Raw genomic sequence first — 27072 nt, forward strand, 5'->3', positions numbered from 1 at the left:
TCGATTTTACTTTCATAAGAATCTGAGAGTTTCTGAGAACTGTATGTAAGTGAAATTTGATTGATTTTACAGCATATTACTATAATTCCCCCAGGTGTAGTGTATTAGCCGGATTAAAGTGCTTATCTTTTCCTTGTCCAAAAATTCAATAACGTTTTCTCTATGGCTGGAATCCGTACTGATATATGAAAATATGTCATTCGGATTACCCCGTCGGGAAATAAATGTTTGAGAGCGTTGAGAAAGCTATCTGTTTACAGATATTTAACTAGTTCTATGTGAACGGCTTCAACCGTGAAACAAACGAATATGCAAAGTTTTATTACGAATTGCCTAACGTATTTTCCTTAACCAAAATAGGATAAGCATAATCTACTCCAGATTACGCAAAGGCTCGTTCTGGGTGACTCATCCGTAATCTAGGTAAATTCCTTATCAAGAAATTTGCGGACTTCGGTTTTAGCTTGAGACAACATGTGCAATTCTCTATAATATTCGAGACCTATTATTGACAGAAGAGTTTGTACTCCGGCGTATAGATTTTGACAGTGTTCTTTTATAATGAGCTTCATGCTTATCTGTAATGATTAAGTTTATATTAATATCCCATTCTTTTTCCGTTATATAGAGATTGCATTACTGCTGTACAAAAAAATGAAATTGAAAACATAAATCAAAACTTGAATTGTTTTCTTCGGGTTCTTTTAATATCGTACATTTTTCAAATAATTTTTCATTATTAATTATGTGGCCCGTACAACCACTGTTTAAAGCCATTGTATTTCATTACTACTTACATCATTTAATTCAACATTGTAAGTCTCTTGGTGCGCAACTGTTGTAACCCACACACTGTTTCTGTCTTTGTCATTGGTAGACACAATGCGCATTTCCCACGGGTTGACGGCCGAAGTGTCATTAGCTCTATCGTAGCTTCCTCTTCCAGAAACTCGTCGGCCGCGTGGCGTTCGCCATGTGCCTCTTCCGCCTGATATTTGGCCTCCATTTTTAAAATTCTCCTGCATATGACCTGCTTGACCGCAGTTATAACATATACGATCGGTCATTTGAATTTAACTTTTAACGTAATAAACTGTTTGATCTTATTCTTTTAACGTGTCAATTACATCACCGATATGCGACACTTTCGCACCTGTGCTTTTCGTCGTTTATACATTTTTCGCTAAGAAACGTCGCGGAGGCACTATAGTTCTCAATCTAATCCTCTCCAATTTATTTCGACAAATAGTTCACGATGCCGATGATTCTTTCAAACAGAGATTATCAAAATTTTAATTATACCATATGCTGTTGTTTCATCATGAACAAATTCCAATTGTTTATTCGAAATATCATCATCTATATATAGTTCATAGCTTTTCAATAATTTTCATCCCAGACTACATCATTTTCCATTATCGTTCACATCACAACTTCATCACATTTTTCTTATTTCAAAAGTAACACACTATTTCCTCATGCCATTGTCTTCTCCATCAAACACTGGTATAGGTTATCTCACCGGTTTTCGCCATTTTGTATCACACGTGCTTTCCTTCGTACACTGTCCAATAATTATAATTGAACGGTACTTTACACCAGTTACATTACTGATTGTGATATAATACTTGGAATCTCCCATAGCACAACCATCAATTTGTTTGTATATTTCTTTTTATATTTTGAAATATGTTGTAAGTGTGAGTTCTATAGCTTTGATAAATTCGTTTTGAGATATTTCTGTATATTCTTTAATTTTGCCCCATTTTTTATTAATATATTTTTATTGTAATAGGAATATTTGTATATAAAGAAACCACATCTAACGAAATAAATACATATTTGTTAGGAATTTTTCTACTTCTAAATTTTTCTTTGAAATCCCATGTGTTTTTGATTTAGTATTTGTTTTGATATAAAATATTTTTCAAATGATTAGATAATGGGGTGAGATGAGATTGAATACTTAAAACAATCGGTCGAAGGGGAATGTCAGCTTTGTGCAATTTTTTATAAACCATATATTAGGGGGTAAAGCATTTTCAATTTTCATTTTTTTTGCAACTAATGGTGAAATAGAAAGTTGTTCTTCCCAAGATCGATTAGATGATTATTTTATTTTTCTTGAGAATTCGCAGGGTCTTTAATTTTTTTGTAAGTTGTCTTTCGTTTAATAATTTCATCATTTTATTATTATAATCTTTTGATTTCATAATAACAGTTCTATTAGATTTATCTGCTTTCATAATTTTGTGATTTCTGTTTTTATTGATGAATTCTTTGGTTTAAATTATATTTTGAGGTTTGATATTGTTCTGTTGTTTGTTTTTCAATTTATTTTTGAAATTAGTGATAATATTACAAGTAACAGATCTTATTTTATTGTGAATTTCGTTATTTAGATGATTGGTGTTGGATTCAATATTACATAAGATATTTGTCACAGGTAATTTTTTGTCACCAAAAATATTTTGTGCAAAATTAGGACCTAAGATAAAACTTCTTTCACTCTATTTGATATGATAGTATCAGTTAAATTTTCGATATATTTTGGTTTTATTTCATTTGTATTTTTAGCAATAGGTTGTTGTTTCAATATTCGGTTATCAATTTTCTTAATATTTCTATCTTTGCATTTATTAAAAAGTGATTAAGGTCTTTCTCGATATTTTTCCTCAAATTTTTGGAAAAATTAATAAGAATTACTTCATTTATTTTAACTGTTATGCTTTTTAAATCATTTTCTCTTCTTATTAGAGTAGTTGATTCGGTAATAGATAGTTGTATGACTTGGAAAATAAATCTATTAAAGCGTGATTTTGATATTCATGCTGCAGGCGACTATTTGTAAATTTTATGTGTGATAATTTTAAATTTAGAAATGTAGATATCAACTTATCTTTTCTGCATCTGAATAGAAAAATTCTTCGGTTTTTAAGTTTTGCAATTTTGTGGAGGATATTTTCGAAATTTCTCGATTAAGTCGATAAAGTCCGGATAATTGAATGTAAGAAGAAAAGCGGGTTTTGTGAATTAAAATAAGTTTAATAATAGTAATATTTATTAATAAATAATAATATTATCAATAAAAAATAATAATAATTTTATAATAAGTTTATTTAGTTTAAAATATTTGGTAATTGGCATTTGACGTAAGCTTCTTTTTCTCTTCATTGCTGCTATATCAAGAAATCGTTTCAGCTGTAGTAAACTCATATTATCAATCTCTGTTTCTTTTTCAAAACATTTGAGAGCTGTTTCCAGAGCCTGAATTGCTTCATCATGAGATGGTCCTACATCATTTTCTTCTGTTTCATCTTCTTGCATTTCCTGTTGTTCGTTTATCTGCAATATGTTTGAACTGTAATGCTTTTTCACAGAGTAAAGGGCCAGAAATCGGTTGCCCAGTTGATAGTTTTTGTAAAAACCAACAATACAAAGCGTCTTCTAAAAGTTCGTTTTTCGGTTTTTCCATCATTTTCCGATGTTTACTCCGAACTTCGTTATCTAATTTGCAGGTATACAACAAAATTGAATCGGTATTTGGTATACATCCACTTATCGTGGATGTACCTACACCATACTCATCAGCTAACTTACGACCGGTTTCTTCTTTTTTTAATGAATCAATAATATTTATTTTGTTTTTAAGCGATAACACGCATTGACATTTTCAAATATTTAGACGCGACACGCACATCAGTGACACCACTTTTATTATTTAATTACTTATTTAATTGGTTGCAGTTGATAGTCCGGACAATCGCGAATCCGTTTAACTGAGGGCCGGATAATCGAGTTTCTACTGTATATTTGTATAATAAAAAAATTAAATCCTTAAGTCTAAAATATGTAGCAGTAATCAATTAAATTATTCCTAGTTTTATTAGAATTTTACTTCAATTATTTAGGTCTTTTTTATCATTTATAGCTTTTTCATTCTTATGAAGCTTCTGGCATAGACTTTATTTCAATAATTTTAAAATATTGATTTGTTTCATGGTCCCGTATCGTGACGACAATTCTTGTATAAATCAGTCTATCCATTCATACATTGACCAACGTATTTCTTCTTGAATTGCTAATCCAGTATCATGAGCTGATTCACCAGACATCGTTCTTTTTATTTTCCTTCTCGATGTTGATGTCCATGTCATTGCATTTTTTTATGTCAAAAGTTACAGCATTGTCTACAATCGTGGCTCATTCACTAAATACTCATTCAAAGCGTTTAGTTTGATGATTTTGTATGGAGAGTCATTTTTTAAGACTGCAAATATTGTTGAACTAAATTTACTTCCTCCAGTTTATTCTTTCAGTAATTGCCATCTCTGTGTAGATGACGAAAGAACGAATATAATTTCTATAGTGCTCCAAAACACGTTACGCTGGAAGGAACGCATACAAATGCATGAACTCCACAAAGATTCAAGGATTGATTAGAACAAGAACTGAACAGTGCCTTCGGATTTACTTTTATGATTTTTCGTTGTACCCCTCCATAGACACCTGACATTGACGCGGCATTGTCCTTGACCTTGAGCACTCATAAACGCAATATCCAGCTCTTCTCTTTTAAGCTGTTGCTGAATGTCTTTTGACATATCCTCAGCAGTTTTTCCAGACATTAAAAAAACAAAAGGAAAATTCTTACTTCCACAATGGCATTCTCTATATGAACGAATCTAGTGATTTGGTTTATTTTACTTTCGTCAGGAGTGCTGTCAAAAATGCTGTCTTCTAGTTTCAAACAATGCTCTTTCAATACCAGATCATATTTCGCTAACAGTTCTAATAATTGTAGAAAATTTATCCGAAGAAATATCTTCACGGTAGCCTCAGAAAGCAAGATTTTGTTGAGCTAAGAATAGCGTTACATCTAAAAAGCGATGTAAAATGTTTCTCCACTTCTTAGTTTCATCGTTAATAATCTTTAAGTTGTCTTTATCAATAGTTTTATTGAGTTTCAAGCTCATTATCAACGTTTTCCACTTTTCTAAGTTTGATAGATGTTCATGAGACGATTCATGCTATGATATTCTTGGATTTAATTTCCACCACTGACAAAAACCAAAGACAAATTTATTAGTGTGATTGTCACCCTCAGTTGCAAATAACCGGCAGCAGTAACAATATACTTTCTTTGTTGATGGAATATTTAGTCTAGTTTAAATGTGAGTAAAACCACGCCAAAATTAAACAACGAGATGTGTTCCCCTTAGTGCTTTCACCAGGTATTTCTACAGATTCAAAAGATCCAAATTTGTTTCGAAATATTTAACTGTCCTTTTCGGTAATGGAAATTCTGACATGCTCTAGCCAATGTGCAACATCATTGGATGATAAGAACTCTAGCTTAGAAGCGACGTATTTTTCGGTTTCCTCAGTATTTTTATTTAATGTATTATTTTATAGTCCGATATTTCAGTATCATTCACGTTGAAGTTTTTATTAATCTCACATTTAGTAGACTTTTCACCTGTGTTTGCTGTCTCAATATCAATGATTTGTATATTAGATCCCAATTCAACAATTTGATTAATTTATTCGGCAACGCCACTTTTCTTCTCTTCAGAATTCGAAAGGTATTTGGAAAAAGATCCAGCAAGCGATTTTGCCTCTTCAGCCTTCATTTTTTTTAACTTCCTTTTCTGAGAGCCAGATTGTTGAATCTTTTTCACTGAAAATAATGAGATAAATAAGAACCTTTTATAAAAGACAGCTAAATTAAATAGACTCAAAAATTTTTATTAGCATAGAAAACAATATTTTATGTATTGGCTAAAAGATCCACTCGCGAAATGCAAGAAATGAAGTAATGTACTTCTAGGTGCATATTGACTAAAAACTACGAATTATAATTTCTAAGCTATATAATTATAAGCGTATAATTATACAAAGAATTACTTACTTTTTCCAAATACTCGAAAATGCACTAACTCAACTCTGAACTCATCTATTTTTATACCGTAACAAAAATCAAAAACACTGAGTATTACACTTTTTAATCAAACGGATAAGATTGCACTCACCTACATCGTGAAGATGAAAAGAAATTAAAATAGAAATTTGTTCTAATAAGGAAAATTAATTTTAATTTAATTATTTAGGTCTTTTTTTATCATTTATAGCTTTTTCGTTAATGCAGTTCTATTTTTTATCGTATTGCTGACCTCTTAGTCTATTTTCTAAATACTGCCTGCCCTATGTAGACAGTATTTATTAATATTAATATTTTAATATATATATATATATATATATATATATATGTATATATATATATATATACATATTCAATATCAATTCCGAGCTTTCGAAACAGCTTATTAATTACAAGTATAACTGTAGTATCTTAATTTTTTAACTATTGAATTAATACGATTCAAAAAACAACTTTCAAAACGACAGTGGAATCACAAAAATCTCATTTACTACCAAATTGGCAAAGACTTTGTTGGAATTTTTATACAAATATTGGATACTCTACAACACTCTCAAAAACTTATCGTTAAATAACAGTTGAAAATTTAAAATCAAGTTACAAACTCAAAATGACAAAATAATATAATAGTAGATGCTTTCTTTGACAATGTTCCAATTTTTTACATAATACCAGCAAACATATAGAAAATATATTCATATGCCAGGAACTAGAAACGAACAATAGTTTTTTAATCTACAATAGATTAGTTTTGGCCCTTCCTATTTTACCTATGTGAATATTTGTTTCATAATATATTTGTCTTGTTAACACTGAAATATAATGAATTCTCTGTTACCCAAAATTAAAATGGAATTCTACTAATAATGTCTAAATAATAAATAATAATAAAATCAGAATTCGGATTGGTAAGTTTGTGTTACAGCCCTATATAAAATTTTGAGGAATTTCAATAAATATATTTTCACTATGGATTTCGATATTTCATATTATAACATTAAGTTTTTGATACTAATCAACGGGGATGAGTATAATTTTTGGACAAATGTGATTATGTAAAGTTCAGAATTAAAATGCTTGCATACTAATAATTGTATTCAAATCAATAAAGCTTTGATTATTCATTGAATAATAGTCCATAAACTCCAAATCCAAGGGCCACATCAGTTTGATCCCAAAATCTGTGATATGTAAACTTTGGGGATGGTCCTCCATTCATATACTGTTCAATCTCATACCAGTGAGGATCATTTTTGTAAAACAATCTCATACTAATAAAAGTTGATTCTGAGTTTATCTTATCGCCATTGGGATATACACCTTCGAAACCTTGTGGTACATACACACTTTGGTTGAAATGAAATTCGGGTTTTTCTTCGATAGCGATACCTAATGAAGTTCGATATAAATTCCACATACTATCCAACAACTTCTTGGCGAGATCCTTTGCGTCTGTATTATTTGATTTTGCTGCATAATAAGAGAGAGCTCTAGCTGTAGAAGCTGCAGGTCCAACTCCATTTCCATAAGTAATCACCTTACAATGCACACTAGGAGGTACTCCCTCCCAATCTAATGTGCTAGGCATCTGATAAGAGTCTCCATTAAAGGATGTTTCAGATAAGATCCAAGAAACCCATTTTTCAAGAATTTTTTCAGCTCTTTTATCTCCAGTTACGTAATAATATTGAGCCAATCGATCCGTTGACCAAGGTTGCATTCCAAACCATTGATTCGATGGAGGATCAACAGCAACTGGTTCCCAATTATAGAACATACCATGGAAGGTATTAACAGTTAATTCTTCTGGTGGTACTTCATATCTACCTTTCCAGCTATTAGACACACCTCCAGCAATTGCACCTTCAATAGATTGCAAATACTCGTACAGCTCCAATTGTCTATCTAGAGATTTTTTCCAATCCTCAACAGCAGTAGCTCCTTTGGGAGTCATATTGGGCTCATTAATCAATGCAAAAGCAGCCATAGGGTTTTGGTAACCAAAGTGAGCCACACCCTCCCCTATTCTCCAAGAGTAACCATACTGCGTAGCTATTGAACCTCCCCATCCAAAATACCATCCTATTAAATAATGTGCACTCTCTTTGCCGGTGCCCCCAGGACATGCGTAGGGATCTATGCAGTTTCCTATTTTGTTAAAATATTTGTCGAAAAAACAATACCTCAAATAGTCGCCGAGTTTGGCAGTTTTTTCTAAAGTTTCTATTATCTGAGAAAGTTGGCCACTTTCAGTAGCCCACCTTGAAGCCCAGAAAGCTGCTGAAATTGCTCTAGCATCAGCATCAGGAGCCACGGAGTATTTCCAATTAGGAGCGTGTTCACCAGTAGAAAATATACTACCGAACCCCTGTGGACCACCATACTTGAATGAGTCACACGTTGGTTGAGGAATAGTTTTCCAAGCATTTTCTCTCTCTCCTCTTTGGTAAGTATTGATATAAGATGGTCCAGGTTCACCTGGCCCAAGTTCACAATTACCTGGGCTATTACCAAATCCATAAACGTTGTCCACATCTGTTAACCAATGCATTGCATATATGTCGCTAGTTCCATAGGCATCTACTAATTCCTGGTATAGTGGATCTACTCCCACTCGAGCAGGAGGGTCAACAGGTCCCGTGGGATACTGTTCAGGATAGTCCATTTCAGGTCCGTAGGTAGCAGGATGAGACGCATTATAGAGATTTGTATTAGGTTGACTTTCATGAAGAGGAATAATATATTTTTCCATTATTTCCCAAGCCTGATTGAATTTAGAATAATCATCTGTTACTGCACCATACATTGCTTCTAACCAAATATAATAACTATGAGCTTCTGATGTCGTTTCATGACCATAATCACATGATTCCACTACAAGAGTTTCAACTGCATGATAAGGTATTCCTTTGGAAGAGAATTGGCTGGATCATGTATTTTATTGTATTGTTCCAAAAATCGTTTTTTATAAACATCTTCAGTATTTCCAATGCTGATAATAGCCATTAATAGTAGGTAAGTAATCAGTTCCATTGTCATATTGCTAAAAATCGTGTAGTAAACAGTTGATATTTCATATTATGTAGCAAGTTTTTTTTACATTTACCAAATATTAACAAATCAAATTCACTTACTGATAACTTTACGGACTAATTGAGTGATGTTTGATACTAGTTATTTAAACACAAAGCGACTACTTAAAATTGAAGTGTGCTTGATAAGAGAAAATGTGTTTTATCAAAAATACTTCAACTTATAAACTATCTATTATTCTCTGTATTTATGAAATGTTACTGAAACTAAAATCATTTCAATATGATCATTATCTGAATGTTTGAAAAGTAATTCGGATCACGTACATCATTGTTCGGAAACTGAACGAGGTAATCGGGTCATAGCCATATGATAATATTTTTTCTACCCTAGTGTACAAGTGGGTAAATGTGATCAGCTGACGAGTGGGTTATTTCGTCTGTTTTTATGATCTCATGATTTCCCTCTATATGGTTGTCACTAATTCACATAAGCAGCTTGATAATTTGATTACCGATGCTTGCGACTTTTATACTTTTTACTTTTTGAGTTAAAAAGGGCTTATTTCGAGTAACATAACATAAAAATTTGGCCATATTGTCGAGGATAAAGATTGGGTATCATTTTTATTTCTATAAAGAATTGTTTTGATTGCTTTTTCATTAACATGAATATTTTTTATAAAAAAAAATAAAAATTAAATACCACTACTAATTGTTTAATAACAATTATTAAACGTCTAAAATCTAATATACAACTGAATAAAGGTCACACGAAACGAATGTAATAAAACCAAAGGTTTTTGTAGGTTGAGTTTTAAATTTGAAATTTCCACCAAAAATCGAACGCGACGTTACTTAGACAGTAATACTGGACTTTTTAGTCTAAAATGTTGTGCTAACTTTAAAAAGTAACGGCCTCTGATCTAAAGAAGAACTCTCTTTGTTCCACTGTACGTTGAATGGTGGAATAAGATAGGGGATGGAGAGAAATAGAAAGGGGGAAAAAGTAAAATACAAGAAATTAAAATAAACATTAACATTTGACAAAGATAACAATATCGTAACTGTGTATCTCGTGTATCTGTAATAAGAAACCGCAATCAGCTGATCTATCTGATCCAATATATGAATTTTTGAAATGCTATTTTATTATATAAAATTTATCACAACCGGTATCAAAATAAACTTCCATGAGTAATAACTAATCTTCTACATTGGTACAAAGGATTCTAAGAAAAGAAATATCGTCTCTTAAGTTCTAAACCGCGTGAGTCAAAAATAACAAGTTTTCAGGAGAGCAAAAAAACTGTGCTTATTTATATATCGCAATCATAATACATATATTTTTTTGAAAATTTTTAATCATAGCTTTTGATTTAAGATTTTTGTATGCAAATTGTTAAAACTTCAACAAAAATTCATTGCAATCACCAATTTATATTTTTCAAATAAGGATAATCAACTTAATACATAAATTTGGAGGGTTAAATAATGTTGACTGGACCACATATTATATCAATAAAATAAAAGGTTAAACTAACTAACTTAAATTCACCAATCTCCATATAACTACATTCATTGAAAATATAAATGCGACATACTTTTGCTTTCACAAATTAGATTACTTACTATCTGAATTATTCATTTTAAAACCATTCCAACCCACAAACTATTAAATGTTAGATAGATACGAATTATATTCTAAATTTCAATTGATAATAAAGTAAACTGAAACTAAAGTAACCAGTCTTCCAAGAATTTTGTTCATTGTATCAATGTGTATATAATATATAATTCACATTGAACAAATTTGTCTACTTCTAGTCACAATACTATAAATCTATACCGAGAATCTGGAATATAAATAAATAAAAATACTTTTGAGAAAGTGAGAAAATGGTATAGCCAACAACAATAATTGAAAGGAAGGTATGCAGTGCAAGAATTGCGGTACTTTTGAACTAATTTGGCAAATCCAATCATTGACTAATATAAGTAGATGTGATAATTGAAAACATTTTTGTAAAAAAATACCTTCTTCATTACAACGTACAATCAATTGTTTAATATTCAATAAAACTATTGTCTAAATTAAAAAAATAATGGATTTGTTGGTTATCAAAGAACCGAAATCTGTTTACAGAATTTATGACATTGAATCAACATTTTGAACTATTAGCGTACTCGGCAACTTTCATCACCTCAGTTCTCAGTCACGCTTTTAAAGGAAACTGTAAAAATGGACAATCGAAAATTAGGTATTTGTGCTATATTTTTTGATTTGGATAATACTCTCGTAAAAACTAGAAAGGCCGATGAAGAAACTTGTAAAGAGGTATGTGTTTGAATGTCATTATAAATATATTGATAGTTATTGTTTTATCATCCTTAGATATTTTTAATAACAAATAGTATTTAATTTCTGGTGGAATGAACTTTCTAGTCTTTTAAACACGTTTCATGAAATCAGCTGTTATTCAACAATACACGAGTATTAATACAGCTGCTTAGATAATCTGATTATGTAGCGGTTTTTCAATAAACAAAAGCAATTGTTTTTCTTATTTATATTAATGTGGTGATTTAATATGAAATAGCAACTGTATGATATTATATTCAATGAATTATGCTAACGAATCTTTCTATGTATGCTAAATCAAGTTTAGAGGCAGTGATTATAGCTACAACTTAACGGTTAATAAGTATATAATATATTCATGAACGTACGATATTATATTCTCGTTATCTTAGTATATTTAGTAATCTAGTTCTTATATCACCTTATTGATTATATAACTCAACAAGTGATACGTGATAATAAGAGTTTCGTTAGAAATATGCATACGTTGTAAAAAATACTGGTTGGTTTGATAGAACCTACGTATTATCTGTCAGCATTTCATAGCAAAAAGAAGAAAATAAGGTTAAATTATGTTTACAGAATCTAAAGTCGTAGGTAAACGACTGAAATATCTAAAAATAAGTAAGTCGATACCGAGACGCTAGAAATATCCGAATATAGAAATTTGTGATGCCCGACACTAAAAATATCTTAACTATGAAATCTGCTGAAGCGCTACGATCGTTAGTCTTTTCTTGATCACTCTCGAGGTTACAATAAATTTAACTTTATTTGTACTGCCATTTGTTTATCTAAAATGGGTGAAGTGTCAGATGCTGTAAAGAAGTGCTGTAATATTTTAAAAAATTCATCAAGTGATACCGAAAAATTTGCTGCTTTATTTATGGTTACAAAATTAGTAAAAGGAAAACACGCGACACCAAATGCCAAGAAAGCAATTTTTGAGTCTATTGGATTTGACTTCTTACGAAGGCTTTTACTTACCACTGATGTACCTGTTGATTGTCCCCCTTCTATTTACAAGTCAGTTGCTTTATCAATAATAACAGTATTTTGCAATGAAGAAGAGTTAGCTACGAAAAAAGAAATGTTAGACTTTGTTCCAGCATTTCTCGATATAGTAAAAGCAGCCGATGATGTTGAAAATGATGATAGTCTTATGGCAATAGGAGAGGCTTACAATTGTATTAAAGGTATAGCATCCTATGAACCAGGTCAGAAAAAACTAATTGAAGCTAATGCTGTTGATAAACTTGGTGAAATATATTCACAAGGCAGTTTTCAGTCCGATGAAGCACTAAACATTATGGCAGTTCTAATAGCAAAAGATCCAGCATCCTGGAATAACAAAGATCCAAAAGCTTATCATGCATTATTAAATAAAATTGCAGTTGACTTTGAAACAGATCAAGATAAAAGAAAATTTGAAATTTGTGAAGTGCTTCATGCTTTAGTGTATAACTGTCCTAAAACTAATATTTCTGATTTTGCTTCCACTGAAACATGGCCTCAAAGTATTTATAAAGGTTTATGTGATATTCTACAGAGTAAGATAACAGCTGCTCAGAGAAATCCTGCATTATTTCTTACGTCTAGTGTACTACATTTATTAGGAATTGAGTGGCTCTTTTCTGATGAAGAAAAAGGTAAACAAATGTTTCTTTTACTTATTCAGTTGGCTTCGATAGAGGTTAGAATGCAGTTAGAAGGAAAAAATCTTAAATCTTTATCACCTCACCATAACCTTATTACAGCCTGTTACTTAATATTAGAAGTATCAATAAATTTTATAACTGATGATCAAATTGATCTTGAACAAAAAGAAAAACAGACATTATATACCAGTTTGAAGGGAGCATTTACAGTTGTTGTCACATTATTGTTAAAAATTCAAGCCGACAAATCAAAACCATCAGGTGAAGAGAAATTATTCATATGTGGCACTATAAGAGTTCTTGCAGCTTGGTTAGCACAAGAAACTGCAGCAATGAGGCCTCAAATTTATCAACTGCTTCCATTTATCCTTGACTTAGCAAATGAAACTTTCTATGCTTATAGAGATCGTAGAGTAGCTGAAAAAGCAGGCAAGCCAGGGGAAAATAATATACTAAGTAATATTGATTTGCTCAGAGTTATGTTACCTGCTCTTTGTCACTTAGCTGTTGAAGATGAAGCAAGAAAGTTAATGTTGAAAATTAAGGAAGAGAAAGTTTTATTAGATGTGTTAAAGTTCCATTGGACCATAGTACATTATAAAAGACCTCCTGTCCCTAGAGCTGAGAGATTAAAATACTTAAACCAACCTCAACCTGAGTTAACTCCTGATATTTTGGAGGATATGAAAGACTCTAGGACAGCTATGATTAGTACTTGCAATTTATTAATGAATTTAACCGTATTGGAGGCCAAATATGTAGAAGAATCAGAAGCATGTAATGAATTACTGAAATTTGTATTTGAAAATTTACCTGAATTGAAAGATATACCTGAAAACTTAGTTCTCCATGGAAATATGGCTATTTTGGGATTACTGTTACTTAAACAACTATCAAATAAAGTGAAGAAGAATGATTTTTCAATATGTAGGTACATTCAAGCTACTATAAGATTTTTGTGGGATGCTTATATTATTGATGAATCTAATGATCCTACTGCTCTCGTGGTTTCAATGGCATATAAAGAACACTGGATGGAAATTATGGAATTATGGTTTTTGGGTATGCAGACTTTAGCTGGAGTAATTTCTGTTATTCCTTGGATATCTGAATTTGCAATTGAAAGTGGATGGGCCGAGGGAATTATCCAACTTTTGAAAAAAGTTAAAATCGGTTCATTACCTCCAAATGTCAAATCTGCATTTGAGGATTTCCTGTGCCATTTGGTGGATGCCAATGATAATGTGATAGAGGTTCTGAAGAAGGCAGAAGCTTTGAGAGTTTGTAGAAATCATAGATTAATGGATTTGGGTAAAAAACTATTTGGTGATTAATTCCTTATTATTATTATATAAAGTATGTAAAAGTAATGGATTATATATAACAATTTAATGGCAGTAATGCTTATTATAATATGTCATTCATTTTTTATATTAATTTTCTATAAATAATTGAAAAATTATTCAAATCTATGCAGTGGGGGATTTACAGATTTGTCTCCTATAGTAACCACTGAAATTAAATGGCTTGTTTCACAAATATTACACAAACTATAATAATTTTTTATCAATAAAATTTGAACTTTATATTTTAAAAACTAATATTCCTTTCAGGATCCTTGCTTATTGTCATGGCAAATAATTGTTAAAAGACATTATTTTAAGTAGAAAATTTCAATCATGTACTACCAAAGTAAGGTATGAATAAAGCTTCCTCGACAAATAATGTTGATACTTAATTTCCATTACACTCACAGTTTAACAACAATAAAATAAATATTTTTTAGTTATCTGTTAGTATTCCAGCTTAATTATAAAAAAATTACAATACGTTTTTGTGGGACTCTGAATTTGGAAAATCATGATCACAATAGTATATTTAGAACTGTTTCATTTAGAAACGTTCAAGTACTCAGTATACTGCATATGAAACTATATTTCAATTTTATATTAAATTAATTTTATCTGTAAAACTCGTCTTCTCAGAGTGATTAATATATATTTTTTTCATTTTACAAGTCGAAAATCGAAAATTTATGAATAAAATTTGCCAATCCTCGAAATCTACCACCCTAGTCCACAGCAGCCTTCTCAGCCTGCTGGTAAATCCACCACTGACTTTTTTATAATGTTATGATAAATTGTTTTAAAAATATATCTTGTTTCCAATCTATATAACTTGGATTAATACAATAAGTTAATTCTTCCATATATGTAACAACAAAAAATTTGTTTGGTGTCCCATTAAGTATATAAAGAATAATATTTGCTTAGGGAGTATTGGATTATCTGTTTTTTAATCAAATAAAAAATATAATATCAAACAAATTTTAAAATATATGAGTGTTTCCATCATATTATCTCTAACAAGAACAAACACAAGTAGATCTTTCAATTTTAGTTTACAGTTAGGATTTTATAATTAAACTTTAAATAGTGAATTTCTACCAATGAATTATATATTACTCATTCTAACTATATTTTCTGAAAACTGCTGAGTATGTTTATTTCTGAAAAAACTAGTTATAAGAACTTATCACAAAGCTGTAAATATAATTTTGATTTAAGTAATAAAAGTTTATGAAACATCAATTATCAATATTGATGGGTTTTAATATTAAACTTGTGTAAGTGGTAAAGTAATAGTCAACAAGAGAGTGATTTTTGATGCCATCATTGAAAAACTGTTTGTACTAAATAAATCAAAAATAAATTAGTTTCGTTAAAATCTGGTTGGTCAGTATTAATCTAGCAGTTCATTGATATTGTTCAAAATATTTTCGTTATAAATAGTATTTGGAGATTTGATTGTACTTTTGTAATCTATATCAGTCTCTTGAAGTTTTCTTTTGTTTTATTCCTAGTTTGATGGTTATCTTATTGCCTGTTTAAAAATAAACTTTCTTAGGTCAGATTTTTAGTACTTTATTCATTAGTGCTATGAATTTCAAGTATAAAACATGTGAACATAAGATTATATAATATAAGTATTTCATTCGTTTTATCAACATTTTTACCATGTTTACTGTAATTGAATATTTTCACATTACCTATTTATATATGATATGTTGTAAGAGACTGCTATTCATGGAGCTAGGGTCATTAGTGCTCAATCATCATTATGATTTGAGAAATATCTTAATTCAATTTTCATTACTTTTGGCCGAAATTACCATCTATTCAAAATGTACTGATATATTTCATATTGTTGCTGTTGGTTTGTGTATATTCTTTAATTTTATGATTTGCACCATGTAATATTATGAAGCTAGGTTTTTTACAATTAAAATTCCTTTATTGTTATTTCTTCTTGTATTGAAAACAGTATCTTTATTTATTTAATTACTTATAAGTTTTGTTCTTTTATACTATATATTAGCGACCGTCTACAAGAAAATATCCCAAATTTATTGTTAATCATAGATCCCAACATAAGTTATGTTCACTAGTAATATATTATCTGGAAATTATTTAAAGTATCAGCTTGTTTTAAATGAATGAATTATTTACATATTTTCTTTTATGGCTTTGACATCTATTTTATTTGGCTTTCTTATCTTCTTCTTATCTTAAGAGTGAGGCCAGTGTCTTTACAAGTCATTATTTTATTTACCAAATCTATACTTAAATTGTTTTTTTTATGTATTATACTTTATACTATTTTTATAAACATATTAACGCCTAGTGTGTGCTGAAGACATTGTATTTTGATTAAAATTTTGAAAGTGTAAAGTTTGCATTTGTTTTTTGTATTAATATAGATTTTGTAAAATTTTTATAATGTATGGAATCAAATAAAATTGCATTCAACACTGTAACATATTTTTTATGTGTTCACAATAACTTATCTATTCATTTCTATATTTAATTTGTAAATTTGAAAACACCCACAAAGAAGCTTGTATTTATAGAAGTTATTTTGGTTTGGTCTAGTTTGACAAATATGTAATATTTAATTTCAGACAGTATGAGTTGATGATTAAAAGTAATGTTAAGTTAACTACCTATAATGTATTAATACATGTTAAAAAAGAGAAATCTGATTTTTCATACGTTTTGGCAGGCAAGTTAAGATTACAAGCACATATATTTTTAGAATTATCTTCCAACAATTGTGCTTAGAACTAAAATAGTAGAAATTTTGAAATGGAATTGTAAAACGACAGCTGCAACAATAAGTTGTACAAAAATTTAGAATAGTTACACATACTTTTTTGATATTGTAATATTATTTTCATAATAATTACATTAGCGATTTACAAACTAACATTCTTTTGAAAAAAATATCCCTTCTAATTCATAGCACAATACGCAGTGAGTGTTTCAGAATGGAGCACTTTATTATTTGGAAAGGACTTTTACGACAAATCTTCTAGTTTTCTGGACAACTTTTTTAATTCAAATTAATCACTTAGTATATGTTTTATTTTGACATTTTTTAAGTATATACCTAATTGCCATAACTTCAAAACTATAGCTACACTAGCTTTTACACGCGCCTTCGCTCGTATTGAAGACGTTAAATAAGTAATAAGTCGCTTTGCTTGCTGTTGTCTTCTCATCTCTACGTGTATCGAAGATTCTTTATTTCAACTTTTGCTGCACGGGGCTTTTGCTTCCGAAGCATTTCTAAAGAGTAGGAGTTAAAACCAAAGAGTAAGATCTAATATAATGAATAGCATGTAACCACAGAAATGATACCTAACCTCATACATTCAAATAGTTCTATACTGCATATATAATGACAGAAAAAAATGAAAAAAAAACTATAGTCAATTGGATTGGATATTTACGTGATCGTTGGTAATACAGTACTCGAGGTTGGAACTACATTACTGGAATGCTAGATTTTGAGATTTTTGACAAAAAATTGTTTTATATCGTAAAAAATATTCTTTATAAAAAATAGCCTATGTTATTTCTAATACCTCCAAGAATATGTGTAGAAAGTTTTATGATGATCAGTTAAGTAGTTTTCACGCGAAAGCGTAGCAAACTTACATTTATATTAGTAAGGATTAGCAATATTTCTGCCTAAGTTCATATGGCTACTATTCAATAATCTTTAATAATACATGTCTAAAAAGAAAATTCTCAACTAGGTCCATTGTTAGTAAATTAGATAGTAAAAAAGGTAAAAGACATTGATGTAGTAATATTTTTAGGAATTATTTCCCAGAAAACTAGTTTAATAAAATTAGGATTGAAAATACTATCTGAAAGGCAAGTTCACATTATTTGGTTCATAGGTGTGAGAGAATTTCACAGACGACAAACTCTCTACAAGGTTTTTTGGATATATTGCAGAACACCTAAAATTTTTTACCATGAGCCGCCACTGCATTTCTTGAAGATTTCAAAATAAAGAAATATACTGAGTGATTTCTTTGAAATAAAAAATGTAGTGTAGCGTTCCATACTTCAATTCAGCTGTACCTATTATGCTGTGAATGGAAAATGACAGTTTTCAGGCGAGCGTAATCGGCAATGTATTAGAGAAATATAAGCTTTATTGTCATAATAAAATTTTACAATTTTATGTACAAAGCGACACAATTTTATATTAGATAATTATCAAATAACAATTTGGATTAATAATATTAATATCTTACTTCATATTAAATTAAATTATGCCAGTCTAGTAGATTAAAGAAAAAATAATACGGTCTTTCAAGCAGAAATGCCGTTGTTAATCTCCGGAATTTATTAAATATATTTGTCACTTTTAATTCTGAAGGTAGCTTATCAAATCATTGTTTGGCATTAAAGATGATAAAATTTTTTACCGGATCAGATGTGGGTATTGTTTTTTTTCTTCTAGTAGGGTAAATGTGAATGGGTCTCTCAGTTAAGTATTACTGTTTCAAACAAATATTATCAAGATAACAAGCTGAGTATTCTTAATTTCTTTAATAATTACTATTTGATGACCTTATTTTGATTCGGTAATTATTACAATATTTTTATTAACTACTCACAGCGTGCATTAATGTTATTCATAACAAATATCCTCACTTTCATCAAGACGCCCGTTGTTGTAAATTTTGCTAAATTTTCAAGGCTCAATATAAATATAAGCTTAGATTTTATACCTAATTGTTTCAGTTAACGGAAATTTTAATCAAGCAATATTCAGTTTCTTCTGAAGTGGCAAAGTTAATATGTAACAAGTTCTTAAACACATTCCGAAAATGCCCTGAAAATTCTTTAACTGACCTTCACGAATGGAGAAAATATCTATGGAGGACCGCTTTAGGCCAGTCATACGCACATTTAACAGGTATGAAATATTTTTATTGAAGTTTATACTAGCTTCCAGTGCTACTTCGTGACATATAAGGGAGATAGTGGGTTATAAATACCTATGATAAAATTCTGATGTACCCAAAACTTTTTTTATTTCATCCATCAACAAAATTTCAGGTAACTGTAGTTCTATTTTAACATCACCCGAATGAAACTAGAAGAAAGATTGTTTTTCTGTAACGAGTTTGTTAAAATATTAAAATGTGTTACTGGGAAGAGGTTACTAGATTAAGAGCGGAACAGGAATAATAAAGAAATTATGGTTACATTTCAGATGTCTATTAAAGTAAAACGTAGTTACGCAGTCCAGGTCAATGAGTTCTTGGCGTAATATAGAAAGAAAAGTCATAAATAAAAAAACTCATATTTGAATAAATTCTTCCTTCATTTCCACACATTTTTCAGAACGTCTGATGCATCTTTAGAGTCAAAATTTTATATGCAGTTTTGTAAATAAAGACCTAGAAATTTAGTGATACGTTTTCACATTACCCTACTTGGAATTTGTCGATCCATGTATTCGTACACGAAATCAATACATTTAAAAAAAATTAACTTTAGTGGACACAAAAATTTGTATATTTGTTAATAAATAGTCTTGATTTTTAACCTTTTTTTTATTGAAAGTTGGTTTTTAAAACTTATAAAAATATTGACTTTTTGACCTATTTTGGTCTTTATCAAAATACAATTTGACGTTGGAAATTCGCATGTTTTGGAAGCTGATACGTCACGTGAATTTGTTTTTATGTCCCACTCTCATAGAGTGTGCTAGTTACACGGTTTTATTATTTAGTATCTGTCATTCTGTTCCCTTATTTGTCACAATTAGTAAGTGATAGTGAATGGTCACAGTAAGGTTTCACAAAAATCCACCAATCGATATATCCTTATTTTCTTTGGAAAAGTGTCATATATGGATAGTTATGACGAAAAATCAACAATAATTAGATTTTTGAAATCTTGTTATTTGTAAAATTAGATATTATAAATCAAAATGTACTCAAAAACTCTAGTGCAGTTGTTACGCGTTATGCAGAAATGTTTCCTAGAAGAAACTTTAGTACAAGAAACGGAATATGAAGCCAAGAAAAATGAATTCTGGCTTGCCGAGAACAACATTAACCATTATTAAAGAGAATATTATTTTAAATTTAGTTGTAAGAATCAACAGTTATCGAAAGGAATATGGCAAGACAAATAATACGTCTTCCCAAGTACTTGGTGGATACTCAAAGAGCATGAGATATATTCTTTAATTATAGACAAATCCAAGAGCCAGACAAACAAATTTTTTCAAATGTATTCTTTCTAATGACGAGGCCACTTTCACGCGACAAGGTGTTTTCAACTCCCATAATGCACACTACTGATACTGATATGCCGAGAATCCACCAATCAAAAGGGTATCGAATTACTAACTCATTTAAAGTTAATATTTGGGCAACAATTTAATAGGTTATCCCATTCTACCTTTATATGTAAATGGTGATATGAACCTGGATTTTTTAAACACACTTATTCGAGACATCATAAAATTTAACGTTAAACGAGCGAAGATATCTACTTTTCATGCACGATGGAGCTCCTCTGGCACTGGATAGAAGGTTTCCTAATTGGTACAGATTCATTGGCCTCCTGAGCCATGTGATTTCAACCCTTTGGACTACACAGTTTGGTCGTATCTTAAGATATAAAGCTACAGAGATAAATTCATGTGAAGAATTGAAAGACAGAATTCATTATACACACAATGCCTTCAAAATTGATCCCCAACCATTTAAAAGAATAATGTATTCTTTAGATAGACTTGTTTATCTTGAAAACGAAAGAATCAATTACTATAATTAATTTTCATTTTATAGTCTTTATTTCAATTTCTATTCGTTTTTTTTTTAATTAATAACTTTATCATTAATTTATACCAGCATCTCGCAATACTTCATAATAATAAATATTCCAAAAAGGGTACATAGTATCGAGAGTACCTTTTTGATGTATAATTGAATGATTTTTGAGTTCACTCGAAATTTTAGCCTGCAACTATCTTCGTCAATGAGAGTCATATATAAAAAAAAATCAAAGGATGTATTCACTTTTTTAACTCCCTTTATCTTGAATACAGAAGACGTTACGAAAATTTTTTACTAAGCTAACTCCAATTTTATATTTAAAAAAATAACACTTTGACAAATATTATAATACCTATTTAATGGCAAACAATAAAATCCAACATTGAACTAAAATATAACAAAGTACTTATTGAAATTAATGGATGAATTTGTTTGTAAACGTTTATAGAAATATTTAGGCCAGTACCAGCGCTGGCGTCTCCCGACAGTTATCTCTTTGGTCAACAAATTACTTTCCTGTTGAATGATTAAGGTTTGTGAACTACTTAAAAAAGCTTCAAAAGACATGGCCCATTGACTCAGCATATTGGCAGTTTTCCATTCTCCCTGCCTTTTTAATTGGAGTACATTTGCACTGCTGTTGGCATGTAAGGTTCTTCTTAGAGTGTGGCTTATAAAGCCTTTCGAGTCCTCTTAATTAGAAAAGTAGCAATTTTTTGGGAAAAAATAGTGTGCCGAATTAGTTGTTTTTTTACTATTCATCCTCTAAGCGGAACAAAAAGTCTATCGATTTCGATGTTTTTTCTCAAATGCATGTAGTCTCGAATGATCTCCACCCACACTGGATCAATAATGATCAAATGATCTACTTGTATGTGTTTTGGAATCTCAACCCAAATTTTTTCTTCAAAAAAAGCAACACCGAAAATTTTCATTTTCACTAGTTTGTCCGTCCGATAAGCTCCAGATACGCCTATTATTAATGCGACCTAAAACAATAAGAAAAATATAATATATAATAACTGTGCACTTGTATAAGCTTAATCATGATTTTTTTAAAATATTTATTTAATGATCATAAATATATTACCTTTATCGGTAGATATTCATTTGGAGCTTTGTTTAAAAAATCCTCTATATTTTTCCTGGAAAATATGTTCGATTTATTATGCCTGAAGCCCACATTTTGTCGTTTTAGTAAAGCCTACAGTTTCCCATGTTTCGAAATATATGCTTCCTATATAATTCAATAGCTTTTGGGTAGCGATGCTTACTTTTTTCTGGCACCGTCAGCAGCCTGTCATATTTCTCCAGGAGTACAATCCATCAATTCTTCATCAGAGGACATTCTTGTCAATTTATTATTTGTGAACTTAATATCCATCCAACTTTATCTAACATTTATTTATATTGGTGACAGTTGTTTATCAAATAGCAACAGTAACAATATAGAGGTACCTGCTTGATTATTTTAGAAAAATGCCTGATAATATTTTGTTAAATATATTTTAGGAATATTCAGAACAAAACAAATATTTATTAATTTTGATCGAAATATAATGGTTGTAAATAATATAGTGCAGTAGAAATTGTTTATAACGACCGCCAAGGGGTCAGAGAAACCTGGTCGTTATAACCACCCCATTGATAAGCGTGATAAAATTTTAGAAGACAGAATAAAATACAAGAGGGAATAAAATACAAGTGTAAAATTAGCATTACATGTATTAAAATTAAATATACATACATATATAATATTTAGTGTAATGATATTTAGTAAACAAAATACAAAAAAGATGAATAAAATAAAGGAAACTACATACATACATATCTAAAAGAAATCTGTGATAAGTTTTTGCTTGACGCTGTGTTTTTCGTAGTAAATTTTTCGATTTCTCTTTCCACAACCATCAGAGCATCTTTGACGTGTGGCTTTGGCTCTTCCTCAAAAGAAAAAAAAATTCTCACCGTTGACATCGCCTTCATTGCAGAGCTGGCCGAAGGAGGAAGAAATTCCGCTGATGACGTTGAATCTTCCGCTTCATCTTCTTCTGAGGAATGATTTTCATTTGAGTGAGGAGCTGATGCTATTATCTCGACGTCAGTTAGCTCTGACGATGTTTTCATCGATATTTATCCCCATTTCGGGAGGTAAATTAATATTTTCTGCCCAATCCGCCAGATTTTCGGTATTCGACGTTGAATTGGATTCTGAGTTATCAGAGCTAAGAAATCCTCCATGACGGAAACAATTTCTTATTGTGTCACCGTCCACTCTATCCCAAGCTTTTGAGACCATTACTATTGCTTGTAGCAAATTAACGTTATGTTCAATATTTTTTTCAATATTGTCGATCATTTTCAATACCAACAGCTTCCTGAAGTTAACTTTTAGTGCCTTTATGACCCCTTGGTCCATTGGTTAGGACCAAGTTTGCTGGCAGGAAAACTAATTTTATGCATTTTAGAGATGCCACATTAGGATGTGATGGGCAATTATCAACTAAGAGTAAAATTTTCTTGTTTTCCCTTCTTAGCTCTCCATCCCACTCGCGCAAAAGTTTTTCAAACAACTGGGATGTCATCCATGACCTTGTGTTGTGTTCATATTGCACTGGTAGGTTCTTAACGTTTTTGAAACACCGCGGGTTTTTTGATTTTCCGATGACTACTAACTTTTTTTTAACACTCCCTGTCAAATTAGCCGCAACTAGAACGGTGACACGGTCTTTCGAGTGTTTTCTACCAGAGCATTTCTCGCCCAAAAACTTGAAAGTTTTGTCAGGAGTGAGTTTGTAAAATAGCCCGGTTTCGTCGCAGTTGAAGATTTCTTCATCCACGTAGCCTTCGCGAATTTTAGGCCAAACGTTACCAAGCCAATGATCCTTCACCCCTGCAGGGACAGCTGCCGATTCACCTGACATTTTTGCGAAGACGATATTATGGCGATTACGAAATCTCTGAACCCACGATGGGTCGGGTTGGAAATCTTTGTTCAGCATTGCGGAAAATTCTCGTGCTTTTGTAAGTAAAATCGGGCCGTTAATAGGAACGTTTTTCTCCCTGTGTTGTTTAAACCATTGAAGTAATGCTTTGTCTAGATCGGTATGCTGAGTCCTTCTAACTTTCTTAACCAACAAAGATTCCTCTTCTAAACAACGTCTTATTTTTTCTTTGTTTGCCCACACAGTGGATATCGTTGAGTGGGAAACGCCGAACTCTTTAGATAACATCGTATTAGACTCACCTTCTTGCAGTCTCTAAATAATGTTTGCTTTTTCTTCAATTGTCAACGATTTTCTTTTGGACATCTTGAACACTTGACACTGAGCTCGCCCTTTGAAGCACAAGAACAACTGATGGGAAAAGTAAACAAAATAACAACAGAAAACACCCCACCCGGTCTTCCAAATTTCGTGGAATGAACTGAGTAGTGACTGCGTTCTTCCTTTCGACGAAATGCCTACGTTGTTTACATCCTGTAGGTCGCTATAGCCGATTTAACTTCGGGAAATTTCCGAAAATTACGTTACTATAACCGATGTCGTCGTTATATCCTCTGTCGTTATAAGCGATATATTTCCTTTAAGAAAGCATACTGAACCAAACTTTTTCCAAGAATCACGTCATTATAGCCGGTACGTCGCTATAACCGACGTCGTTATATAAAGTTTATACTGTATACGAACCTCAGTAGGAAGTTTCCATTCCTATCTCGAGTTCATAGCTCGCGTCTTGGTTAACTATATCTAATTTCTCGACAGTAATGAAATTCCTCCCACCTCGGTGTGTAATATACTATTTCTCTTTGCCTTGACAACAGTAGGTATAGAATTGTAGCGTGACGATCTCCATTCAATTATTAGATGTTATTTGCATTTATTAATTTCAAATCAGTATTTATATGATTTCAAATCCTACCAATAAAAAAAACAGTGTAAAGTATGTTTGATTATTACTTGGAAGACCCTTCTTGCATTGAAATAATGGTTACATTCTTGAAGTTTAAATAATTTATTAATACATAAAGAAAAATATGCTTGCTACATTACATATCATTTTCGGCTACAACTTAGACAACTGACATATGACATACATGAAGTTGGCTGCTAACATTTTACCAACTAACACTCCTCCTCGATTTAAAATGTTTCATACAATGATACATGAAAATCGCAACTTAACTACTTAGCAAACAAAACTTAGACTACACTTACTTTTCCTCTTAAATAAATAAAAGTATCCATAACTAAAGGTTTAGTTAATATATCAGCTAAATTTTTTTCTGTTGACACATAACATACAGCAATTTCTTTTTTCGTAACCAAGTCTTTTGAAAAATGATTCTTAATATCTATGTGCTTAGCTCTCTTAGAATTTTCATTGGACTTTGACATTAAAATATTCAGCTTCTGCTGTAGATAATGCTACACAGTTTTGCTTCTTTCAAAACCATGTATGGTTGACATTTGAGCAACAGGTGAGTAGACAGGTTCAAATGGATGCTCCTCCTTCATCTGAAAGCCTCTAGCCACCTCTCTTGCCTTCTTTGTTCCATCTTCCTTTGTTCTGTATACCCATTTAGTCTCAATTGCTGTTTTTCCTGTAGGCAGATTTGCTTCAGAACACGTTTTCAAATTTTCGTGCGAGTTCAACTCCTTTTCTATAGCATCTCTCCAATCTTCCACTTTCACTGCATCTTCATATTGTACTGGATCAATATTTGATGATATTAGACAGTAGGCTGGATAAATCTCGTACTCATTAAAATGTTTTGGCATATTCACAGTTCTCTCACTAGAGGTTGTATCTGTTCTTGGTAAATACTCTTCAAAATCATTTAAAACATATGAACTTCCGGACTCTTCCAAAGTTATTTCTTCTGAGTCACTCTCTTCTTCGATTTCAATTTCAATGTTATCTTCTTTATCCCTTAATTCAGTTTCTTCATCAAATCTTATTCTTATTTGTTCATTCGCATAGTCAGGTTTTTGTTTTGATATTTCTTTGAAATTCGTTTGTTTTACATTAAATTTCACATCTCTTGAGCAGAAAATTTCACATTTTTCATTATCCCATAATCTATATCTAGCTCCACTGTACCCTACAATTATACATGGTTGTGCTCGTCTATTTAGTTTACTTTGTCCTGGCAAAATAGTTGCCAAGTTTCTCCAAAATTTTCCTCTGTAGGCGATCTGTTTAACTCATATGCAGAACATAGAATTGCTTCGCCCCATAACTCTCTTGGTAAGTTGGTTTCTGAAAACTTTGTCCTTACCTTATCTAAAAGTGTCCTATTCATCCATTCTGAAATACCATTCTGCTATGGAGTATGTGGCATCGTATACTCCAGCTGAATCCCTTTAGATTTACAAAATTTTTTAAAGTAATTAGAGGTAAATTCTCCCCCATTGTTCAATCTAATTCTTTGAGTTCTAAGCCCATGTTTCGTTTTAATGAGTTTAATAAAATCTATAACATTTTGTTCACTTTCATTTCTATCTTTCAATAGCTTAACAACTAAAAAATGAGAATAATAATCAATTAAAACTTGAAAATACTTATAACCTTCTGGTGTAGGAGTTTTTACAGGACCTGCTATATCTGTATGTATCAATTCTCCAATTTTTGTAGTTTTCTTTCCACATCTATAAAAAGGGTTTCTAGTACCTTTACCTTCAACACAATTTTTATAAATGTCTGAACTATAAAGTAACCCTAATTTTTTTAAACTATATTTGTTAATATGTCCTAACCCCCTGTGCCAAATATCTTTATCATCATTTTCCTTATTATAAAAACATTTATCATTTCCTAAATCTACATTCAAAACAAATAAATTGTTACAAGACTCGCAGTTAAATTTACAACCATTTTTACTCAAAGTTGCACCTTTTATACCTGATGAATTATCGAAA

The 27072-nt window shown here is 30.9% G+C and overlaps 3 protein-coding genes across 3 annotated transcripts in view; 2 read left to right on the top strand and 1 right to left on the bottom strand.

The window, feature by feature from the left end:
• Positions 1 to 6878: 6878 nt before the first annotated feature.
• Positions 6879 to 9107, bottom strand: LOC130896550 (exoglucanase B-like). Its single transcript, XM_057804731.1, is given in 2 exon segments — positions 6879 to 8860; positions 8863 to 9107. Coding segments are annotated over 2 exon segments (1920 nt in total). The 5' UTR covers positions 8981 to 9107; the 3' UTR covers positions 6879 to 7058.
• Positions 9108 to 11140: 2033 nt separating this feature from the next.
• Positions 11141 to 27072, top strand: part of LOC130896552 (N-acylneuraminate-9-phosphatase) — a 37060-nt gene continuing 21128 nt past the window's right edge. The window contains exons 1-2 of the mRNA XM_057804733.1: positions 11141 to 11311; positions 19098 to 19272. Of these exons, the coding sequence (XP_057660716.1) occupies positions 11216 to 11311; positions 19098 to 19272 (271 nt within the window). The 5' untranslated portion in view covers positions 11141 to 11215. The remainder of the gene's footprint in view (positions 11312 to 19097; positions 19273 to 27072) is intronic.
• On the top strand, positions 11186 to 16810 carry LOC130896549 (neurochondrin homolog). Its single transcript, XM_057804730.1, has one exon. It carries the CDS (start codon positions 12135 to 12137, stop codon positions 14325 to 14327), a length of 2193 nt encoding a protein of 730 aa, XP_057660713.1. The 5' UTR covers positions 11186 to 12134; the 3' UTR covers positions 14328 to 16810.

This window comes from Diorhabda carinulata, chromosome 7 (assembly GCF_026250575.1).
Source record: "Diorhabda carinulata isolate Delta chromosome 7, icDioCari1.1, whole genome shotgun sequence".
NCBI classification, from domain to species: Eukaryota; Metazoa; Arthropoda; class Insecta; order Coleoptera; family Chrysomelidae; genus Diorhabda; species Diorhabda carinulata.

Bases quoted from the DNA above. Each gene is read 5' to 3' on its own strand.
- LOC130896549 (XM_057804730.1), top strand. From the start codon at position 12,135: ATGGGTGAAGTGTCAGATGCTGTAAAGAAGTGCTGTAATATTTTAAAA.